The sequence below is a fragment of the Lipomyces tetrasporus genome (genome assembly GCF_029532465.1).
Source record: "Lipomyces tetrasporus strain NRRL Y-64009 chromosome Unknown POJ06scaffold_6, whole genome shotgun sequence".
Lineage (NCBI taxonomy): Eukaryota > Fungi > Ascomycota > Lipomycetes > Lipomycetales > Lipomycetaceae > Lipomyces > Lipomyces tetrasporus.
In genome coordinates this window covers 1,579,820-1,598,730 of record NW_026611601.1, presented here as the reverse complement: position 1 = coordinate 1,598,730, position 18,911 = coordinate 1,579,820, and the positions used below count along the sequence as shown (strand labels likewise).

Below are 18,911 nucleotides of genomic sequence, written 5' to 3'. Positions count from 1 at the left end.
TCATCCGTTCTTAGGGCATTCCTATTTGCCCCTTAGTGCAGGACACGTACGGTCGAGGGGTAGATGAGAAGACTTGGTTTTGAGGGTGACATGATCTGAAGTTACGCTTAGCTATGCATTGGATGAATTGCATAAAGTAGTTAGATCGATCAGGCGAGAGAACTCAATCATCTGATATCGGTGGCTCGGTCGAACGAGACAGACGGGTAGGAGACGCTGAATCCTACTGAATTGTCATAAACGCCAGTGCTAAGGCAGGACTGAGGCTGTGCTGCTGACAGTCGCATGAGCGCACTCTGCTAAGTGGAGACTGAATATCACTCACATGCGAATAGTTATTTATAAACTAAATTTTATTCGCTCAGCAGGACTGTGTATACTACAACAACACTGGTCTCGTGTGAACTTCGGACATGGTGAAACGTATGCAGGTGAGCCAGGACCGCGGTTACTCACACTTGCTGTCCCGATGTGGCTTGCTGAGCGCTAAGCTCAGGGGTGCAGAGGTCTAGCCCTGAGCGGAGTCTCCAAAATCAGCCACTTCGCGTGCGGCTGGATAGGCTCTCGGATTATATCCGAGATCAATATTCCGCCTACTTGAAGCGGGCTAGCTCAGAAGGCTGGACGGTTACGTACGGCTTTCCCTTCGGATGTTAAAGTTGGGCCCACGAAAGCGGTACTTAACGCGGATTCGTGACGTCAATAACGATTCTGCTCCCTATCTCACGGTCTGAACACATCTGTGTGCTTTCCCTTCGGATGTTAAAGTTGGGCCCACGAAAGCGGTACTTAACGCGGATTCGGTTTCATCTTATTAAGGTCCGCGTCAGCCTCACTCGACGGCTGAATTGATCGGGCCTGGGTTGGACGGCAAATGCCTCGTACGTCAACATTATGTAATAGCCAGTTCTGAAAAGGATAAAACGTGGCTCGATTATCCGGCATGTCTCCCTCCATCTTTGGAAGTTAAGACTAATCCCTAATAATCCCGGACAAGTTTGGTCACTCTGCTTTCAAACTACTATATTAACATCCAAGTAAGTATCGCTGTCTTCTGCCGTACTTATTCCAGCGAACAGGGCTCATATATAACTATAGTTGCTTTGCTGTTGATTGCACGATGCTGAAGCCAATCATTTTGATTATGTCACTCTTGGGGTTTGCACTTGCTCAGTTTGGTCCTGGTTACGACACCTCCAATAATTGCATTGGACAGGGAGCAGGTTCCTGTCAGTTTACGATGATCATGCAGTTGTCAGGGGTGGTAGACCCATCATTTGCAGCTGCATTGTACGACCATGAATGCAATGTCATTGGGTATATGTCAAATGTCTATGTTGGGACAGCAATCGATTCACAGTTGCCCTATACTGTCGACATCACGACTATTCAGCAAGTACCTTATGGCGCAACGTTTAATTATGCAGGCGGGTCATTTGGAACAGGCCTCACTGGCTGGACTACATGGACATGCAGCGATGGTGTCAGCCAGGGCTTCAGGGCAGCATTCCCGTGCCCAGGATTCTAATTAATATGGCAACGTGTTGTTTGTCGGTATTTGAAGCAAATGGGGTCGTCAAAAGTGAAGTTGTCTGCGAAACCAAGAACGGCCGTGAATGTTGAAAATAGTTAGGGTTCCCTAATCGACCAGGGTTTTAGGGTTAGCCGGGCCATCGTCGACTCTCCCAACCGCCGACCGGCGCTGGGTGGGTTTCTTGATGTGTTCTTTTTGTCTCTTTTGCCGCTCCATTGGTTTGTGTCGTGTTGCCTTCCTACGTTTGCTATTTCCTTGTCTTTTGTTAGCTACTTAGTTTGTTCGCCCTTTTGAAGGGCTATGTACATCGGGCTGTTGAACCGTGACTCAAATACATAGGTGGGAAGTTTAATCTTCACAATAGCTCTCATTTCTTAATGGCGATGATTCAATTGGCCAGCATTTATATGTCATATAAACGCTATCAACCGTTGTATTGTTTGGGCCGCTCATTCACAGTGTGAGGTGCGGGAATTGCAGACACCCACCTAGCCCTGGGAAAAAAGCACGCAACCTGAAGTTCGGAGAACTTGAGAGAGTCAAAGACCTAACCTCATACGAACCTGAGCATGTTTGTGTGCGCTGAATTTCCGTGTGGCATAAGCCCAAAGTGGTCTAGCGCGGTGTGGCGCCATTTAGCGCCGTTCCGCAAAGCGGACCCCTAGATGGAATTGCTGTTCAAAAAGGCATAGGTCTATGAGTAGTGGAAGGTAACGAATAGGGTTACCTTGGAAGGCAGTCGCAGAGCATCAAATTGCCCAAGCCGTTAGGGTTAGGGTTAGGTATTAACGGGGGATTGTGATATTATTGAAAACTTATCAATTGATTTGAAGATCCACTGGTTGATTCCATTCAAACGTTGGCGACAGCAATTTTGCGTTCAGTCTAAAATAAACGATATAATAATGCAACATGCGCCTTGATTGAAACATTGAAGTCTTCAAATTAGTTTTCCAGTGTATACATTTTTATAATTTTACATGAATTGACATTCAATGTTCAGGATTTCGGTGATACTGTTAATATATTATTGTTAATATTGTTATTGATCCAACTCAACAAGTAACTCACAACATCGGTAATACTGAGCTCAGGTAGAGACTCGATCGGAGCACAGAAAAATCCAAAGACACGTTGCGTGCTAACCACTGCCTTCTCTGTCAAACCATAGGACTTCTAAACGTTAGTATAGGTTTCAGAAATGCACTCGTTTAGGCTGACCCCCATATTGTCATGGCATGCATAGAATTAGCGTCCCCATTGAATGATTTCCGATGGATAGTACTTACCAAGACTCCCAAAACCGAGATTAGGTAAACTGGCCGCTTGCCATATTGCGATGCGATTGGCTGCCAGAACAACAATCCCCATCCTGCCAGCAGAAACAGGTATCCTGTGCCTTGACTGAGGGTTGCGACCGGAATTCCAGCTTCTTCGGATAGAGAGACAAGAACCGAATAGACTACCGATGAGGCAATACCGATGAAGAGAGTATACCTGGCGTAAGACGTTAAGTATGGGCTGCAGTGATATACTCACGAGCTGACACAGACAGTAGACAACAATTTACGTCTTCGTGACCAATTCAAGGGATCATTTTGATCATTGGAAGAAGTTGGGACCAGCACAATATCTCTGTCTCCCCTATCGAGATGGCGAGAATGGATGGTATGCTCAACATCTACCAGGGCGACGGTTCCGGGAATTAGGATGGTGTCAACGTGAGGAGCCATTTTATTGAAGTAAGCTTGACTTGCTGAGGATGTAACATTGGTCCATTTGTTCCATGAATACGTCTTTGAGCTTTATATCCATCAGGCTGGTAAACAATTCAACTGGATTGACGGATTAATTGAATTGACACCTAATCGGGCCGACTTTCGTAAATCAATCAATCAATTCGAAGAGCCGGTTGATTGATGAAATTGACGGATTGACGGGCCGCCCACTGGACGCTCGGGCCGGGGCTTGGCCGGCGTGTGGCACACGCGTTGGATCTTCGGCCCACCCAAGCCAAGAAAGAAGAGGTCGAAAATAGCTACAGAATTCAGTGGCAGGCTGCAGTCAACTGTGCCTGGGACCTACTTGATAAGTACTACCAACGGCTAGAAAATTGTCCGGCTTATTACGCTGCCGTTGCCCTCCACCCGAGGTACAAGTGGCGATACTTTGAGACGAAGTAGTCAACGCGGGAATCGTGGATTATTGACGCGAGGGCAGCGGTCCAACGACTATGGGATTCTGACTACAAGAAGCGACCGATCAGCAATCAACTGACTACCTTCCGGCCGTTGCAGTTCAAAGCTTCATTCGTGAGCCCATTCGATCAATATTCCGATACTGTGGGCCCACCGTTGATGCCGGACCTCGACGAGCCCAAGGACCTTCCCGATGACGAGTACGAGCGTTGGCAGCTTAGGGCGGCTACTACGGATATTGATGTGGAGGACCCGTTGGAATATTGGTACAACAAGAGGTCAGAATACCCTCGTCTTTGTCAAATGGCCGTGGATATTTATCTATCCCTCCCATGTCGGCTGAATGCGAGAGGCTCTTCTCGTCAAGTGGTCTCATGGTGACGCCTCTACGGTCAGGGCTTGAAGCAACAACAATCGGGTTAGCACAGACGGTACGGTCGTGGTTGAAGGCCGGGGTCATTCACGATAGCGTTATGGACGTTCCGGACCTCGACACCAAGAATCATCGTGAAGGAGGGTCAGACCCGGTCAAGGACGACTTCAACGAGGAATCGGCCGACAATACCGGGGCAGTGAGTCCGCCGGAGGACGGCGACGGCGACGGCGAGGTTGTTACACTGTATGACTAAGAGCTGTATCAATTGTCAATTCAATTCAATCAATTCAATCGATTGGTCAATCCAACTGGCCATCACGGTATAACCATCAATCAATTCAATCGGACCTCCCGGTTGATTGAATTGAATTGTTTACCAGCCTGTATCCATCTCTACAAAGGACAGTATATCGATTTCGGTGTGATAAGTAAAGGGTAACGACATTCAAGACATTGGTTGAATCAGTCATGCTTCCGAGATTAATAACCAGATAGTCGGGTCGAGCTATGATTGGTTCGGAATGTTTCGATCTACTATCTCTTTCTTTTCCCTTATCTTTCACTGCCAAAATCATCTCGACGACAATCTCAGGTATCTCAAGATGCGCCGATGAGGCTGCGACTAGAGTCATCGAGGGTGCTTTTTCCGCTTCAGTGATGCTTCCGAGATTGATAACCAGATAGTCGGGTCGAGCAATATGATTGGTTCGGAATATTTCGATCCACTATTTCTTTCCTGTCAACCCTAACCCGGAATTTGATCGCAAAACTATTCTGTGTCTCATTTGATCCATAATTATTACTCATTCTACTGAAACTTCCTAATTTTGCGATCAAATCCGATTGCTGCATAGAAATGGCTTGATTGTGTATTGCACAATGAATCGGATGTCATTCGTTTTCGCAAACTCCATTACACTCTGGTCAGGTTAACACTACGTGAGAAGTATGTTGTGTGTCGGATTTGATGACTCGCCTGGCCGTTCCTATGCTAGATGATCCATCTTCATTAGGGTTCTAGAACAATATGGTTTTAACATTAGATAATAGACTCGCATTAGGATAATGTATCATACAAATAGAAATCGCAGATACAAACAACCGAAGTTCCAGAGGTAACTTGTGTATGAAGACGCCTCAACAAACTGATGAGCCAAAACTTAAAAGTTCTTCACCAGTGGCAGCTGAACCACAATAGTGAGAGCAATTAAACCTGGTCTGAAGTTTCCCGACTCGACACGTGCATCGAGCCAAATTATGATTGAATTCTGCGAGGACATTGAGGACAAAATATATTGCATTTATTGTGTGGTAGCATTGGTTCTCATGGAAACAAATCCGCCTCTGTCCAACCTAGCCTCAAGCATGTCTCATCTTTTCAAGTTCTCCAAGCCGGCAATCACACCATCTCGGTCTCCCCTGGGTTTTTCCTGGCTCCACTTGAACTTTCCTGACATAGATGAGATTTCCACTTCAATTCTTTCTCAAGAGATCGATGTACCTGTCAGGAGCATCGGATGCCTCCCACGCCTTGGGCCCGTCTGAGCCTCCTAAGCGAATCTAGATCTAATTGGTCCAATCAGAATCCTGATTCTTGTCTCTGACACTTGATTCTGAGTAGCGGTGAAGAAGTAGGAAATTAGTGGGAAATGGGAAAAGAATGTCAAACTTAAATGTATAATAATATCCGGTGCAGTTTAAAGAAGTCAAATAAATCAAACTCCTTAAGTATAATCCATTAAATGCCTCTTTCATTATCTTTAATCTTTTTTTCAGCGCTCATTTTTAGCTCTATTATATTATTAGCCTAAATTTTATCTGGGTCTTACTCTCTGTAAGGATTAAAAGGAGTAGCAACATTCCGGGTATCGCAGGCGAACGGGGACAACTGAATTTGACCAATTATCGTTAAATCCAAGGACATCAATGCGCCGAGGCGAAGGTTTACTGTCCGTTAACCTAACTGACTTTTCCCCGAGTTCGCCTCATCCTTTAATCCGCATACAAGGTTGAGGCCGCGATGACAAATGGAAAGTTTAGTATCCTTGTCAATCTGGGAGGCGAATTGGTCTTACTGCCACAGATACCCTGAGAACTTGTGTTTGAACAAAAGGCTATCGTGTCACGGCTTCACTCTGTGAATCCCGGGCAAGTCTTCACTATTATGTCGGTATCAAATTATGTCGGTATCAAAGAAGGGGTCTGTCGTCTCGGTTAAAGCCTTCGCACAAAGTTCTTCTGACAGGATCCTTCCAGTCCTCCCGCCAAACGTCATTGAAAGCATCGCTCATCTTCCCTAACGATCTGTGATAGAAGTGTTCAACCGGATCATAAGAGCCGTCTTCCATATTCCTTTGCGTCACTTTCCACATATCTTATTGCATTCTGTGGAATAGTCTAGATCGCAGTTGCTTTTTACACCAGACAATATGTTATGTACAAGATTCTATATATTTGTCTACATATAATACTAGCTTTCGAGAGTTCGCTTGACTAGGGGACGCACTTCCAAGTCCTCCAACTGCTCCGCGCTGTATGCATCAACCTTGAACGACTCGAATTTCCTCGCTGGCACGCCGTTGGCAAAGAGTATATCAATCTCTTCATACCGTCTGCCTTTCGTCTCCGGCAGGCTGAAGTAAGCCCAGACAAGTGTCAGCAGAGAGGTCGCGCTCCACACAAGGGCCGTGTAGCCCTTGAGATTCAACTGGGTCGGATTCATGAAGTACGGTTCCAGCGCGCCCGCCATGACGCTGACAATATAATATGTATTTCGGGAAACGCACACCGTCTTCTGACGGAGCCGGGTCGAGCCAATTTCTGCCGGTAGCGCCCACCCAAGCTGACCAACTGTGAGCTGGTAGACGAATGTCCACAAGAGTGTCAGTAATGCTTGGGTGGTTGCAATGCCGTTGGACGTGCTGCGGATATTCAGAACACCAATTAAGAGAAGAATCACACACAGTGCCGCCATTCCCCAAAGATAAATCGTCCTCCGGCCAAAGTAGGGCAGAAGTAGAAACCAGGATAGAAGCGTGCCTAAGAGTGCAATGGCAGTTCCCCCTATATTCAGTTTGTAGGTTTCGGACGTCGAAAGTCCGATTTGCTGGAAGAAGTACGTTGAGTTGTATGCAAAGTTAATGCCCGACAAAACTTGTCCGGCGAATGCGAAACAGGCAATCGCTGTTCGCCGGCGTTCAAAGCCCTTGAAGCAATCCCAGTATGATGTCCCTATCGCAAGCTCTTGCTCCAGTTTGTTGGTGTGAATGATGGTGGCGAGGGTCTGCTTAACATCGATGCCTGCTGACTTGCTTTGCAGCCTGAGCAGAGACTTCTCGGCCTCTTCCAATCGGCCTTTGCGTACCAAATGCCACGGAGATTCCGGAGCAAAAAAAAGTAAAGGAATCAAAAACGCCGGCCAGACCCACTGCAAGGCAAATGGGATCCTGTAAGACCATTCCGTGGTCAAATTGACCAATCCAAACAATATACCGGCAGCAATAAGTTGACCAATGATAAAGCACATATTAGTGTAGGTGGTAAGATAGACTCGAAGAGAAAGTGGTAGAACCTCGGATGCATAGGCTGGCGCTGTCGATGCGAAGACACCCATAGCAGGCCCACATAGGAGTTCTCCAACACATAAGACTATGATATTGGGCGCAAAGAACGTCATAAAGATAAAGCAAGACAGGACAAAGAGCGAACCGATCAACACGGGCTTGTGTCCGAACAAGTTGACTAGATAGCCATTTGCAAGGACACCAAAGAAGGCACCAATTCCAGACGCATTTCCCAGACCGGCTTGCCAGGCGGCCGTAAGCTGATAACCGACTCCGGGAAAGTAAGTTCCGTATTTCCGGGCAAATGTTGGGTAAGCGAAGAAATTGCCGACGAGAACCGTATCGTAGCCTTCCATCACGACGCACATGGAGACAGCCAGGCACCAAAAAATTGCCATTGGGTAGGCTTTGATGGCCTGCCAGAGCGGCATGGTTTCTTCGCTCTCGACGCCGTTCTCAGCATTCTGGTTTAGATGCTCATTGTACAAGTCGGCATCAAGGACATCCGGTAATAAGGGGTCAGTCTCTGTATCAGCATCGATATCATCATCTGAACTCATTGTTGCGGTCGCACTTTTAACTTGACGAACGAACAATCAGATGGCTGCACAGCCCAGTGGAGAGAAGCAACCAAATAGAGGGCAAGGAGGGCGACAAGCGTGAGGGTGGAACGGTATACATGACCTTCACGCAAGAAGTTTGGAACAAGCGATGCTTTGGTGTTATAGCCCAGGTGGCTTGGGGAAGGCGCGTGGGTTGACATCCTCCGAAACGGTCCTGATAAGGTCTGCCTGCATGGCCGCGGGGGGGTCAATCTACCCCAATCGGTAGACAGGTTTAGGGTAAATGCGGAAGTTTAAGCGATAGCGCGAACTTTGATAATCTCGGTACCGTGCTGATTCTTGAATTTGAAGCCACTGCGCAGCTTGTCGCAGGGCACAATCAAACAGATAGAGTCATAACTAGATCCGGCCTTATTATGGGAATCGAACGGCCTTCAACGAACTAGATATGGTGCTTCGGATTGATTAGAGTCGCATGTTGAGTGTTTATCGGTTGCCTGAACACTGTCTTTAAACTCTAATAGCCGGCCCGAAAAGTAGGGCGGAGGGTTTATCTTCCGATGGGCAGTCTGAAGACGATGAGCATTCGAGTGCATATGTGCGCAAAGTCCGATACGACTGTTTTGCATTATTAGCGTCCGATTAAAGCTTTATTTTTTGTCTAACAAACTCCTGTCCGCCGCAATTTGTGTCTTTAAGGTACCAAAGCTCTATGCGTTTTTGCCTTAAATAAGAGATAGGGTTTCTTTCAAATTTTCCGCTTAACAAACCGTTGGGTACTCTGGACTCGGTGATTGCGCGTTTTACACAAAAATCTCCTAATACCACGCACGCCGTACTATGATACCAACTTTTCGCAAAACCAAAATGCGTCAAAGAAGCATGCCCGGGTCCGACTGCTAGTCTCTTCGATCGCTTACCCATCATGCTTATGGACAGGCGAATGACGATTTGTTAAAAGGCCCAACTCAATTTCCCTCGCTAGCTTGTCGAGTTTATTGGTATCCCCTATGCCCGTGAACGACTTCCACAGCGGCTTGCCGTGCTCAAATATCTCGTCCATTTCTTCCAGCGTCCGCTGTTTCGTCTCGGGCACAGCAACCAAGACATGAATGAATGCGGCTATATTGAAAAGAGCAAACAGGAAGAACATACCCCATTTCATGGACCGAAGTAGGGGCGGGACCGCAAAGCCCAGTGCGAAATTGGTGGCCCAATTGGCTGCCGTCGCGAGTGAGACGGATTTCGCTCGTACGCGGAGCGGAGCGACTTCGGGAGGGTATATCCAACTTATAGGAGCCCAGGCCACCGCGAACGTGCCAACTGCGAGGTAGGAGGTAGCCAAAATCGTCCGACTGACGGCGGGATTGTCATGGATTACCCAGGTGTATGGCTCATTTGCAACGGGATTGGGTTCGCCATACTGCAACAGCAAGCCGCCTATGACGAAGAACCAAATGCTCATAAAGATTGCGCCAATCAGTAAGCTGGGCCTGCGGCCCCACTTGTCCGTCCAAATGAGACATGGAATTGTCATGACCAAGTTGATGACGTACTGGATCGATGACGCCAGCGTCGTGTTGGCGACCCCGGCCGACTTTAGGACATAGACGATGTAGTACATCATCACGTTCATGCCGCTCAGTTGACTCCACATCTGGATAGCCATCGACAGGAAGAGGCGCTTGCGTATTTTTCGCGAGAAAAGCTCTCGATATGAGTTTGAATGTTCCTCCCGCTCGGTCCATATTTGATCTTCAATCTCCTTGTACTCTGCAAGCACAAGCGGGTCGTTGATGTCGCCTACTGCTGACCGCAAGAATGCGAGCACTCGCAACGCGTCGTCCCATCGATCGACGCTCGCGAGCCACCGCGGCGAGCGAGGTAACCAGAATAAGCCGATAATCAGGAATATTGCCGGAATGGCTTGTATCGCCCATGGTATGCGAAACGCGGCCTCAGAATCGATAAACGAGCAGCCGTACTGGATAAAGTATTGAATCATGATGCCCCAGGTAATAGCGAAGATCTGAAACACGACAATGCGACCGCGGATTTTGCGCGGTGCGATTTCCGACTGGTAGATGGGCACGAGTGCCGAAGTCAGCCCAATGCAGAGACCGGATACAAGGCGTCCAGCTATTAGCATCATCACGCCATTCGATGCAGACTGTATGGCAGCTCCAAGGCACCAAAATGTAGCACCGCATTGGATGGCGATCTTGCGCGAAAACCTATTCGATTCAGTTTAATTTAGTTGCCTCTCGGGAACGAATGAACATCACGATACTCACTTATCACCTAAATAACTAGAAGACAGTGCGCCAACAACTGACCCCGCAGCCATGGCACTCGTTATGCCGCCCTGCCGTGTCCCCAGTGGATTGCCAAAGAAATTTTTGTACTGATCTGTGCCTACAACCCCCGATATTGACGAGATATCGAATCCGAACAGCAGGCCAGCGAGCGCCACGAATGTTGATATCGTGTAGACGTTTAAAAGTCGTACCATTGGCATCAATGCCCATGGCGATATGTCATATAATTTATACGTGCTGGCATCTATTACTACCTGGTGTTGTAATGTCGAAGTTTAGGACCGTTGCGATTTCTCACTTGTGGATCGCGTCGACGGGTCAACCACGTGCCGATGACCTAACCACATGACATTAGATTATATCTCGTTGGAACCAAAACTTCGATTGATCCACCAGTACAGCACTTTATCGTTAACTCGTTATGTGTTTTATGGCCCCGGGTTCCAACATGATGGCGTAAAAGGACGGACGAGCATGTATTCGATTGGGCGTGCGGTCCGTGTAGATTTAACAAGATATTTAGCGGTCGTATTTTCCACCCATTAGACAATTCTTGAAACAGGTTAGAGGTTGATTCGATGATATATACCGCGCGGTAGCGTCGACTGTGGGAGTGTTCCCTAGCACTCGACGAAATCGCTTAAAATAATCCCCAGGACCTGAAACTATTGAAGTGCACAAACGCATTCTTTATCAGAACGTGAATTATGGCTTCTCAAATTGGTGATGTCCTTGGGACTTTAGGTTTAGGGAAGTGAACGTCTGAATTCAAGATAACTTAGCTTACACTAACTAACGTATTTCATAAGCGAGTGTGCCGCTCGTGGTGACGTCGTTGCAAACATTATGAAACCACCCCAGCACCGATTCTCTGACTTCCTTCATTTTCAGCTCCATTTATCAATGTCTTCTCATGCTAACGATTCTAATCAGAAAACTTTAATTGAGACGTTGATAACGATATTCCATCTCTCTCGTTATCCCATCACTTTCGAGTATACTCGACGTACAACTGTGGATGCAGTTCCAATAGCTATAGCTCTACTCGTGCGGGGTTACGACCCCCATTCACTCTCGGATGATCTCTGGAAATATTTAACCAATACGGTCGCAAAGAACGAGCCTGTTGCAGTTGTTGTCACCGGTCTGTGCGTCCCTTGAAAGTCTTCCGGCGGTAAGCGGCATTACGCCATCGGGATCTCTTACTTGGCAAGACGTTTCGGATAGGTTTCATCAGTCTGACCTTCTGAAGACGGCGGTAGCGACTTGGACGCGTGGCCTGTACGTGGATTCATTGATTCCTATGAAGGCGAAGGGGAAAACTCCAACGCCATCCAGTACGAGCACAAGTTCGAGAAAACAAGGTGACTTCAAGCGGAAGGTTACAAACCGTGCTCTGTAGTTGTATGCTGCTCGAACGCGATGGCAGTTTTGCTGTTCTGGGAGGGATGATGGAAGCCAGCAAAGTCGTACCGGTCCCATAGTTAAGGACCAATGTACCCTATTAGTTTGCTGAGGCACTACATTATCAAATTTGTAGTGCGGAACAAAAGAATGCCATGATATGGATTAGTAAATGTAATTGACATTTTATTTTATTTTCTGCCTCATAACCGCAAGGGTGGTGATGCTATTACACGGTTGCCATGGGCGGGTACGATTGTCGGGACTAACCTTTAGTCACCATACTCATCAGCTGTTCCGGACATATCGAGAGCACTGGCAGCAAGAGCTACCGTGCTAGCTATCTTTACCAAACCACGATTTGAGGCACTCAATTGCCTCAATAGTCTCGATCCCAAGTCGGTTCCTACGGTCCTTGATTGTAATCTTTGCACTTGAAAACAATCGCTCAGGTTCTGCGGACATCGCAGGAATTGACAGAACATCTCACGCCATGATCGACAGCGCTGGGTAAGACTTCCTCTGGGTAGGTTCTAACCACCACGATCGCGCGTCTGTTTCCGGCAGGTTGAACGCCACTCCTTAGGCCAATTGTTGTCAATATAATCCCATTTCCATTGCGGCGACAATACTAAGGCTGCAATATACACTGGTGACCCCTCCGTCAAACTATATTACTTATCCAACTTAGCCCAACCGGAGTTGCAGCAAGGACACATAAAAGGATCATTCATGTAAGTACACGTTGCCGTCTCAAACTGTTCAAGTAAGAAGTCCATTGTTGGCAACACCTTATCAATAGTAGCACTACGTCCTTCTGATAAATGTCGCGTCGTAGAAAAATACAAGGAAGTCTTGACGTTTTGCAAATCCTGCCAATCCTTTTCTGATAATAAGTCCTCGTCATTCTCTCGATATTGATGACAAAATATGGTAATTGCTGTCTTGAGATTGGTTGCAGTACTAATCATCATGTACCATGAGTTCCACCGCTTAGAATTATCTCGTACAAGATTACGGCCACCACTAATCTCTCTAAAATTTGCTAACCGTTGTATGCTCCGCTGAATATACACCACGATATTATGCAGCTTGACAAGGGGTCCCTTTTGTCGCCATTGTTGCATTTCTAGTTCTGTAGGTGTTGTCAACAAACCTGTATTATTCTCTATAGCAAGAGCTTCAGGGTCGGTAAAAAACAAGAAGGACTGCGCCGCCAAGTTGATAATATGACCGTTACAACGAAGTTTATAATGTTCAGGTTCGTACGTAATTTCATATTGGTCGAAATGCACTAGGTTAAATTAGTTAGTGATGAAGGTAGGCTAAAACGGTTTACGAACATTCTGAAAGACCTTGCATCATGGTATCATTGTTGTTTGCATTACCCATCGTAAAGTAGCCAACTTTTGTAGCAATTCCATAATCTTTAATGACACTCATTACGCAAGCAGCCAGATTCTCACCTGAATGCTTGCCATCTAGCTCTCGTATGGCCAGAACACAGTGCTCTAGTTGGCCTGACTCCGATATGTAGTGTGCAATTATACCAAGGATCGCAAGAGCATTTGGAGAAGTGCAAATATCTACCGTAAAGTGAATCTTAGAGAGTGCCAGTTGAACTTCACTTTTGATAAGTTCCTTTGACTTTTGTAGTTCCGTACTGTCCAGTTTCGTATTGTTGGTATAGAATTAGGTAGCCAATTCTCAATCACCAGATTCAGATAATGAAGTAAGGCCCTAAATTCAGGTAATGTAGCCATGCGAAATGAGATGCCACAGGTTGTAACTTTACGTATAGTTGTTCGACGACAGCGGGGTCCAATTCCCGAGTAGCAAACCTAGAGACGCAGCGACGTTTGTAATCTGGTGTTTGTCGCGCGTTCTTAAATCGCCTGCATCAAGGTAGTTCGAGCCTCTTGAACAGAGGATATGTCGATATCGTGACGCAGCTTCAAGTGATTCGAAATGGCAGTTGTTCCGCCAAATTCCTGATACTCGGTCGAGCAATATTTACATCGCCAAATTGACTTGCCTTTGCTATTTAGAATAACCTCATTACGGCCACCGGGGTGTAAAGCCGAACTTTCAAATAGCGCCTGGGCTTTGTAGTTGTAGCCGTCGACGTAGCTGGAGATTGAGACGAGGGTCCTTGAATAATCGGCGACTCAAGGACTTCCACAAATTCGTCGTCAAATTGCGAGAGTATGTCAGAGGCCTGCGAAGTATTTTTACGAATCTATGCAAATTGATTGGTATGAATGTATTCGACGTTGATAATCACATCGGATATACAAGTTGCCGAATTGTCTTCAGTCTTTTACCGTTCGTAGCCTAAAAAAGTCAAAGCACCTTTTTACGCTGCGGTCATAGATAAGGTTTAAGGTTTCAGGGTTACATATGGTCATATATGGTCATATCATCAGGGGCCGTATCATATCATATCATATATATGGTAATATGTATTACCATATGGCTCAAACTACTTCACACACTGCTCTTTTGTCTCGGATCTCAGGTTGTGGCGTGGAAGGCATCGTGTCGCCGATGTTGAGACAATCGTATCGGGAGCAATCTGGACAAGGAAGACCGGCGTGTTGGGCGTGTTGGGCGTAATTAGGCGGGGGCCGCAAAGCCGCATGCCAAGACCTTGTTTTCTCTGGGGCTTCTTGTCAAACTGTGGCCAACTGGCATGGTTAGCTCCCAAAACGACCCATAGCTCACCTTTCAAATATTTTGTCTTGCGCAGGCACTTAATGCCTTGAAGTTCCGGCTACATACAGCTGCACCGCTGACGGCGTAGTTATCGTCCGGTATCACTTGATTCTTATTTTATTGATTTGTTGCCTTGCCTCATCTTCTGGTGTAGGTACTACCAATACTAGAGCGGAAAGACAAATGACTGAACTTAAGGAAATGAAGTCTTGGGAGGAGAAGGTGTCATAGGAGAGAGCGAAGCGCGATGCCTCCCTTGCAAAGGTCGAACCCAAACTACAGGGCCTGCCAGATCATTTATCTCTCAGTTCACAAGATTTGCCGAAATCTGTCCTAACTCAACGCGAAATTGAGATTACGGAGAACTACTCTGTTCCCGAGCTACTGACCATTCTACGTGAGAGAAATATCTTAGTAGAAGAAGTGACAAGGGCTTTCTTGCGAAGAGCGGCTCTAGCCCACGCTGCTGTATGTCCAACCCCATCCTCTGAACGAAATCGGAAGACTGACATCCCCAGACGAACTGCCTCGTGCAGCTTTTGTGGGACGAGGCGATTGCTCGAGCGAAATATCTTGATTCTCTTTCCGAACCCAAAGGCGCGCTTTTCGGCTTACCTATCTCGACAAAAGAACACCATGGCATGGTCGGCCCAAACGTTATTACCACTGCGTCGATTGTCGGCTGGATAGGCAGGGAGCATGGGTCTAATCTGCTCTATGATACTTTCTGGAATGAAGGATGCGTCTTCTATGCTAGGACAACTCAGCCTCAAACCATTATGCATTTAGAGACTAACAGTAATGTTTATGGACGGACGGTTAACCCTTACAATCGTGCTCTGACTTCCGGGGGAAGCAGCGGAGGAGAAGCAGCATTGCTAGGCATGCGTGGAAGCATCTTCGTGAGTATAATGCCCTGCTCTAACTTATCCCTTTCTCTAACAAAAGCAGGGCGTGGGGGGTGATATCGGTGGTAGCATCCGCTGTCCGGCAGCCTATGTTGGTGTCTATAGTTTCAAGTACACTAAGTTCACGTCTAGTCATTGAAAAGAGAAAGAAAAGAAGACTAATATTGTGTAGACCGACCAATAAGCGCATCTCAGTAGCGGGCCAGAGAACCATTATGGCTGGGAAAGAGGCGATCATGTCGACCCCTGGGCCCATGACTGTTGACCGTCAAGGGATGGAATTGTTCATGAGAGTTGCCCTTGCAGCAAAGCCGTGGCGCTTGGACCCATCTCTGACTGCTAAGGAATGGACACCATACAGGTTTACTAGGCCTCTTAAAGTCGCCGTACAGTGGTGGGATGGTGTCGTTCAGCCTCATCCACCCGTGACCCGCGCATTGAGAGAGGTTTCGGAGGCATGCCGTAAGGCAGGTATGGAGGTTGTGGACTGGGATTCCGTGTCATTGAATCACCGCAAAGACTGGGAGATCCTCTCGTCTCTCTATTGGCCAGATGGCGGTGAACAGGTCCTAAGATTGCTTGGAGAAAGTGGAGAGCCTATCTTGCCATTGACAAAGTTCATCATTCAGGAGCAACCGAGCGTCAAGAATCTAACTCAGCATGAACTTTGGGAGGTATGTTTCCCACTGCCCTTTTAGTTAAGAACCAGTGACGAATGTGTTTTCACAGCGTTGTGTCCAGCGAGACCAGTACCGAGACGCCTATGCCCGGGCGTGGACGAATACTGGTGCAGAAGACGGAAGGGAGATTGATGTAATCCTCTGTCCGGCATCATTTGGTGCCGCGACACCACACGACCAGTCGCGCTACTGGGGATACACGGCGAATTGGAATTTACTGGATTACCCAGGTGCTGTCTTCCCTGTCACTACAGTCGACCCCGCGAAAGATCCCAAAGACATGAACTATATCCCCAAAAACGACGAGGACCGATTCGTCTACGAGTTGTACATCCCGGAGAAGTACGCTAAGGCTCCAGTGAGTCTTCAGATTATTGGACGAAGACAGTACGATGAAAAGGTTCTTGCTGCACTAGAAGCTATTGAGCGCGCTATGGGCAGAATATAGAATGGGCCATGTTTGCAGCCCGCCAATTAGATATATCAAACTTCAATCTACTTTGTTGGAATTTTCCATGGGAATGCTTGCTTCGATTCGGTCCTGTGAACTTATCTTATATCACTTAACATGTTCATGACACGAACTTTACGGACATGATTGACCGGGTCGGGGCTGCTTGTTTACCTTAATCGGGATCGGCCATTGCAATGGGTTTCGCTGGGTGAACCGGCTAAATCCCTTCTTTCAATAACACCCTAGTGGTCTCTATTACTTCATAACAGCCGTTTCCGCAGTTTACCCCAACCCGGATCATCTGGCGTCCCATTCGTGTATCCAAATGCCGTCGACATCCGTTTCTGCTCCCCCGAAATGTGCTCAAACTGAAAAAATACCCGTTGGCCAGGGGCCATACCATATGACTGCGTTAGGCGATCAAAGGTGGAAGGCCTTACTTGATTGACCTTGGCGCTAGCCAGGATGCTATGGATGAGGACTAATAGTCCACTGAGTGGGTTGCTAACAAACGAGGGGGATTGTCGAACATGCCCCTTCAGGCACCTCGGCTGATCCATACTGATCACTCCCTGTGCCGGCTCCGAACTCGACCCACACAAGCCCTGCATCTATCGTGACGCCTCAGATAACGTACGGCTATTATAAAGGCCATGTTGCGATATGGTGAGGCGAGGCTTGTGGGGACTTCTATCATATGCTGACATCATAAAAGCCGATATGCCTCCGAGATGTCGCCCTTTTATTGGTTCAAATCTCCGAAGCCATGTCTGGTATGGAATTGGCACTCCATGGTACCCAACTTCGGCCCATGGTCCTGGTCCGCAATACTAGTCAACAAAACGTCTCGGGCTTATATTGCCGTCATGTGACTAGCTCCTGCAGAAGAAAGAGATGAATTTTTATGGCTGCAATGGGCCAATGGCTTGAAATTATTTTATGTAAAATAAACTCGGGCAAGTTACTAATAATCTCACTCGACTACATTAGACCTGCCGGGGTGTACGTCGGGTCATGGGTTTGAATGCGACGTCATCAAGCCCAATGGTTCAGGGGCTGGCCATGGCGGACTCAGGGTGCTGCTTGATGGGTGCAATTGGTGTACAGGTCGATCCAGCACCGCACTTCAGAGATCCCACGCCGCATTCATTCTTCTGCTGTCAAGTGCATCATTTTCGAACAACAGATGGAAACCCTATAGTGAGCAATCCAGGTCGTTGACCCGTTGCACTAAGACCAACTGAATAGGGGCCGGCTCCAATGCTGATGCCTGCTCACACTCTTTGAGGCGGTCAGTGCAATCCAGTAGAAGGATTTGTATTTTGTGTTTTACTTAGCCGTGCTAAGACCAGGTATCTTAGGTGTTTGACAATGCACCAAATCCACACTGAAACCAATTGGCGGGTTTGCAATTGCTCAGTATTGGGACGAAGTCCGGCCCTGAGAGTTTCCCGGCTACTGGTTCTACAATATGCTGCTCCATGAAGCCCCTGGTATACGCCGGGCTGTCAGTCCTTACAGCTGTCATAATGTCCCCAGAATTGACCACCATTTCCTTGCTGACGGTAATGACGAGCAGCATGTGAAAACCCTTCAACGAAATATATGCAGGCTACAGCAACGAGCATGCCCTCAAGATTTAAAGTTTAGAATGCACAAGGGGTTACGACTTTTTCGAATAATTTACAAACAAAAAAATTTCTACTTCGTATTCGCATTAATAAGCAAGAAATCGTCAATTATTTGTATTCGAATTACGATATCGTATTGGTGCAATGCTGGTTTGGCACCGCTAACCTGTCAAAATGCAACTACCCACTCGTTAAGTAAACATGTATTTGAAGTTGCAATTGTGTTTCCGAACCGCGCGATGAAAAGCACGACAGGCTTAGCGCAATCAAGCCGCACCTGAAGCTAAGCGAGGCCTGGCCTGGGGAGCCGATCGAGAACTATCGAGCTGCAATCATCGGAGCAGGGGCGACTACTGCCGTTGCACCTGACTGTCGCTTTTGCTCACTTCAATCAGACAGACTGACAGAGGAGCTTACTTGTCTCAGAATTTTTCCTACAAACGAAAATGATTTAGCAGTCGATGTGCTGAACACATAACTGGAGTCGGGGTGTCCGCGGTCCGCAACATCAGGGAAGCCCTAGCCCTGATATAGTTGTCGGATTTTGCGCGTTGTTGTTAAGTCCGG

At 47.2% G+C, this 18,911-nt stretch overlaps 7 protein-coding genes across 7 annotated transcripts; 3 read left to right on the top strand and 4 right to left on the bottom strand.

Annotated features, from left to right (window-relative positions):
- Nucleotides 1-673: 673 nt before the first annotated feature.
- On the top strand, nt 674-1,953 carry POJ06DRAFT_301954 (uncharacterized protein). The gene is made up of 2 exons (XM_056190753.1): nt 674-1,037; nt 1,099-1,953. The coding sequence occupies exon 2, from the start codon at nt 1,121-1,123 to the stop codon at nt 1,526-1,528; it is 408 nt and encodes a 135-aa protein (XP_056043600.1). The 5' UTR covers nt 674-1,037; nt 1,099-1,120; the 3' UTR covers nt 1,529-1,953.
- Nucleotides 1,954-2,526: 573 nt separating this feature from the next.
- On the bottom strand, nt 2,527-3,267 carry POJ06DRAFT_238877 (uncharacterized protein; the record flags this gene model as incomplete). The annotated part of the gene is made up of 4 exons (XM_056186013.1): nt 2,527-2,550; nt 2,606-2,710; nt 2,824-3,031; nt 3,074-3,267. The coding sequence occupies 4 exons, from the start codon at nt 3,265-3,267 to the stop codon at nt 2,527-2,529; spliced, it is 531 nt and encodes a 176-aa protein (XP_056043599.1).
- Nucleotides 3,268-6,007: 2,740 nt separating this feature from the next.
- On the bottom strand, nt 6,008-6,528 carry POJ06DRAFT_255554 (uncharacterized protein). Its single transcript, XM_056187906.1, has one exon. It carries the CDS (start codon nt 6,478-6,480, stop codon nt 6,298-6,300), a length of 183 nt encoding a protein of 60 aa, XP_056043598.1. The 5' UTR covers nt 6,481-6,528; the 3' UTR covers nt 6,008-6,297.
- POJ06DRAFT_255553 (general substrate transporter) lies at nt 6,529-8,413 on the bottom strand. Its single transcript, XM_056187905.1, has one exon. It carries the CDS (start codon nt 8,229-8,231, stop codon nt 6,579-6,581), a length of 1,653 nt encoding a protein of 550 aa, XP_056043597.1. The 5' UTR covers nt 8,232-8,413; the 3' UTR covers nt 6,529-6,578.
- Nucleotides 8,414-8,870: 457 nt separating this feature from the next.
- On the bottom strand, nt 8,871-11,223 carry POJ06DRAFT_255552 (general substrate transporter). Its single transcript, XM_056187904.1, has 2 exons — nt 10,529-11,223; nt 8,871-10,468 (listed from the first exon to the last, which is right to left on the bottom strand). Exons 1-2 carry the CDS (start codon nt 10,750-10,752, stop codon nt 9,151-9,153), a joined length of 1,542 nt encoding a protein of 513 aa, XP_056043596.1. The 5' UTR covers nt 10,753-11,223; the 3' UTR covers nt 8,871-9,150.
- Nucleotides 11,224-11,383: 160 nt separating this feature from the next.
- Nucleotides 11,384-12,027, top strand: POJ06DRAFT_255550 (uncharacterized protein). The gene has a single exon (XM_056187903.1). The coding sequence runs from the start codon at nt 11,399-11,401 to the stop codon at nt 11,711-11,713; it is 315 nt and encodes a 104-aa protein (XP_056043595.1). The 5' UTR covers nt 11,384-11,398; the 3' UTR covers nt 11,714-12,027.
- A 2,827-nt stretch (nt 12,028-14,854) lies between these two features.
- On the top strand, nt 14,855-16,707 carry POJ06DRAFT_282133 (amidase signature domain-containing protein; the record flags this gene model as incomplete). The annotated part of the gene is made up of 6 exons (XM_056190000.1): nt 14,855-14,877; nt 14,908-15,139; nt 15,190-15,573; nt 15,623-15,690; nt 15,752-16,253; nt 16,309-16,707. The coding sequence occupies 6 exons, from the start codon at nt 14,855-14,857 to the stop codon at nt 16,705-16,707; spliced, it is 1,608 nt and encodes a 535-aa protein (XP_056043594.1).
- Between the last annotated feature and the right edge of the window lie 2,204 nt (nt 16,708-18,911).

What these genes read in the sequence shown, in the direction of transcription:
- POJ06DRAFT_255550 (XM_056187903.1), top strand. Translation starts at nt 11,399, where the DNA reads ATGAAACCACCCCAGCACCGATTCTCTGACTTCCTTCATTTTCAGCTC.
- POJ06DRAFT_255554 (XM_056187906.1), bottom strand. Translation starts at nt 6,480, where the DNA reads ATGTGGAAAGTGACGCAAAGGAATATGGAAGACGGCTCTTATGATCCG.
- POJ06DRAFT_301954 (XM_056190753.1), top strand. Translation starts at nt 1,121, where the DNA reads ATGCTGAAGCCAATCATTTTGATTATGTCACTCTTGGGGTTTGCACTT.
- POJ06DRAFT_255553 (XM_056187905.1), bottom strand. Translation starts at nt 8,231, where the DNA reads ATGAGTTCAGATGATGATATCGATGCTGATACAGAGACTGACCCCTTA.
- POJ06DRAFT_255552 (XM_056187904.1), bottom strand. Translation starts at nt 10,752, where the DNA reads ATGCCAATGGTACGACTTTTAAACGTCTACACGATATCAACATTCGTG. An exon ending in TCTAGTTATTTAGGTGATAA is followed by an intron (nt 10,469 to 10,528) that starts GTGAGTATCGTG and finishes TGAATCGAATAG; the next exon opens with GTTTTCGCGCAAGATCGCCA.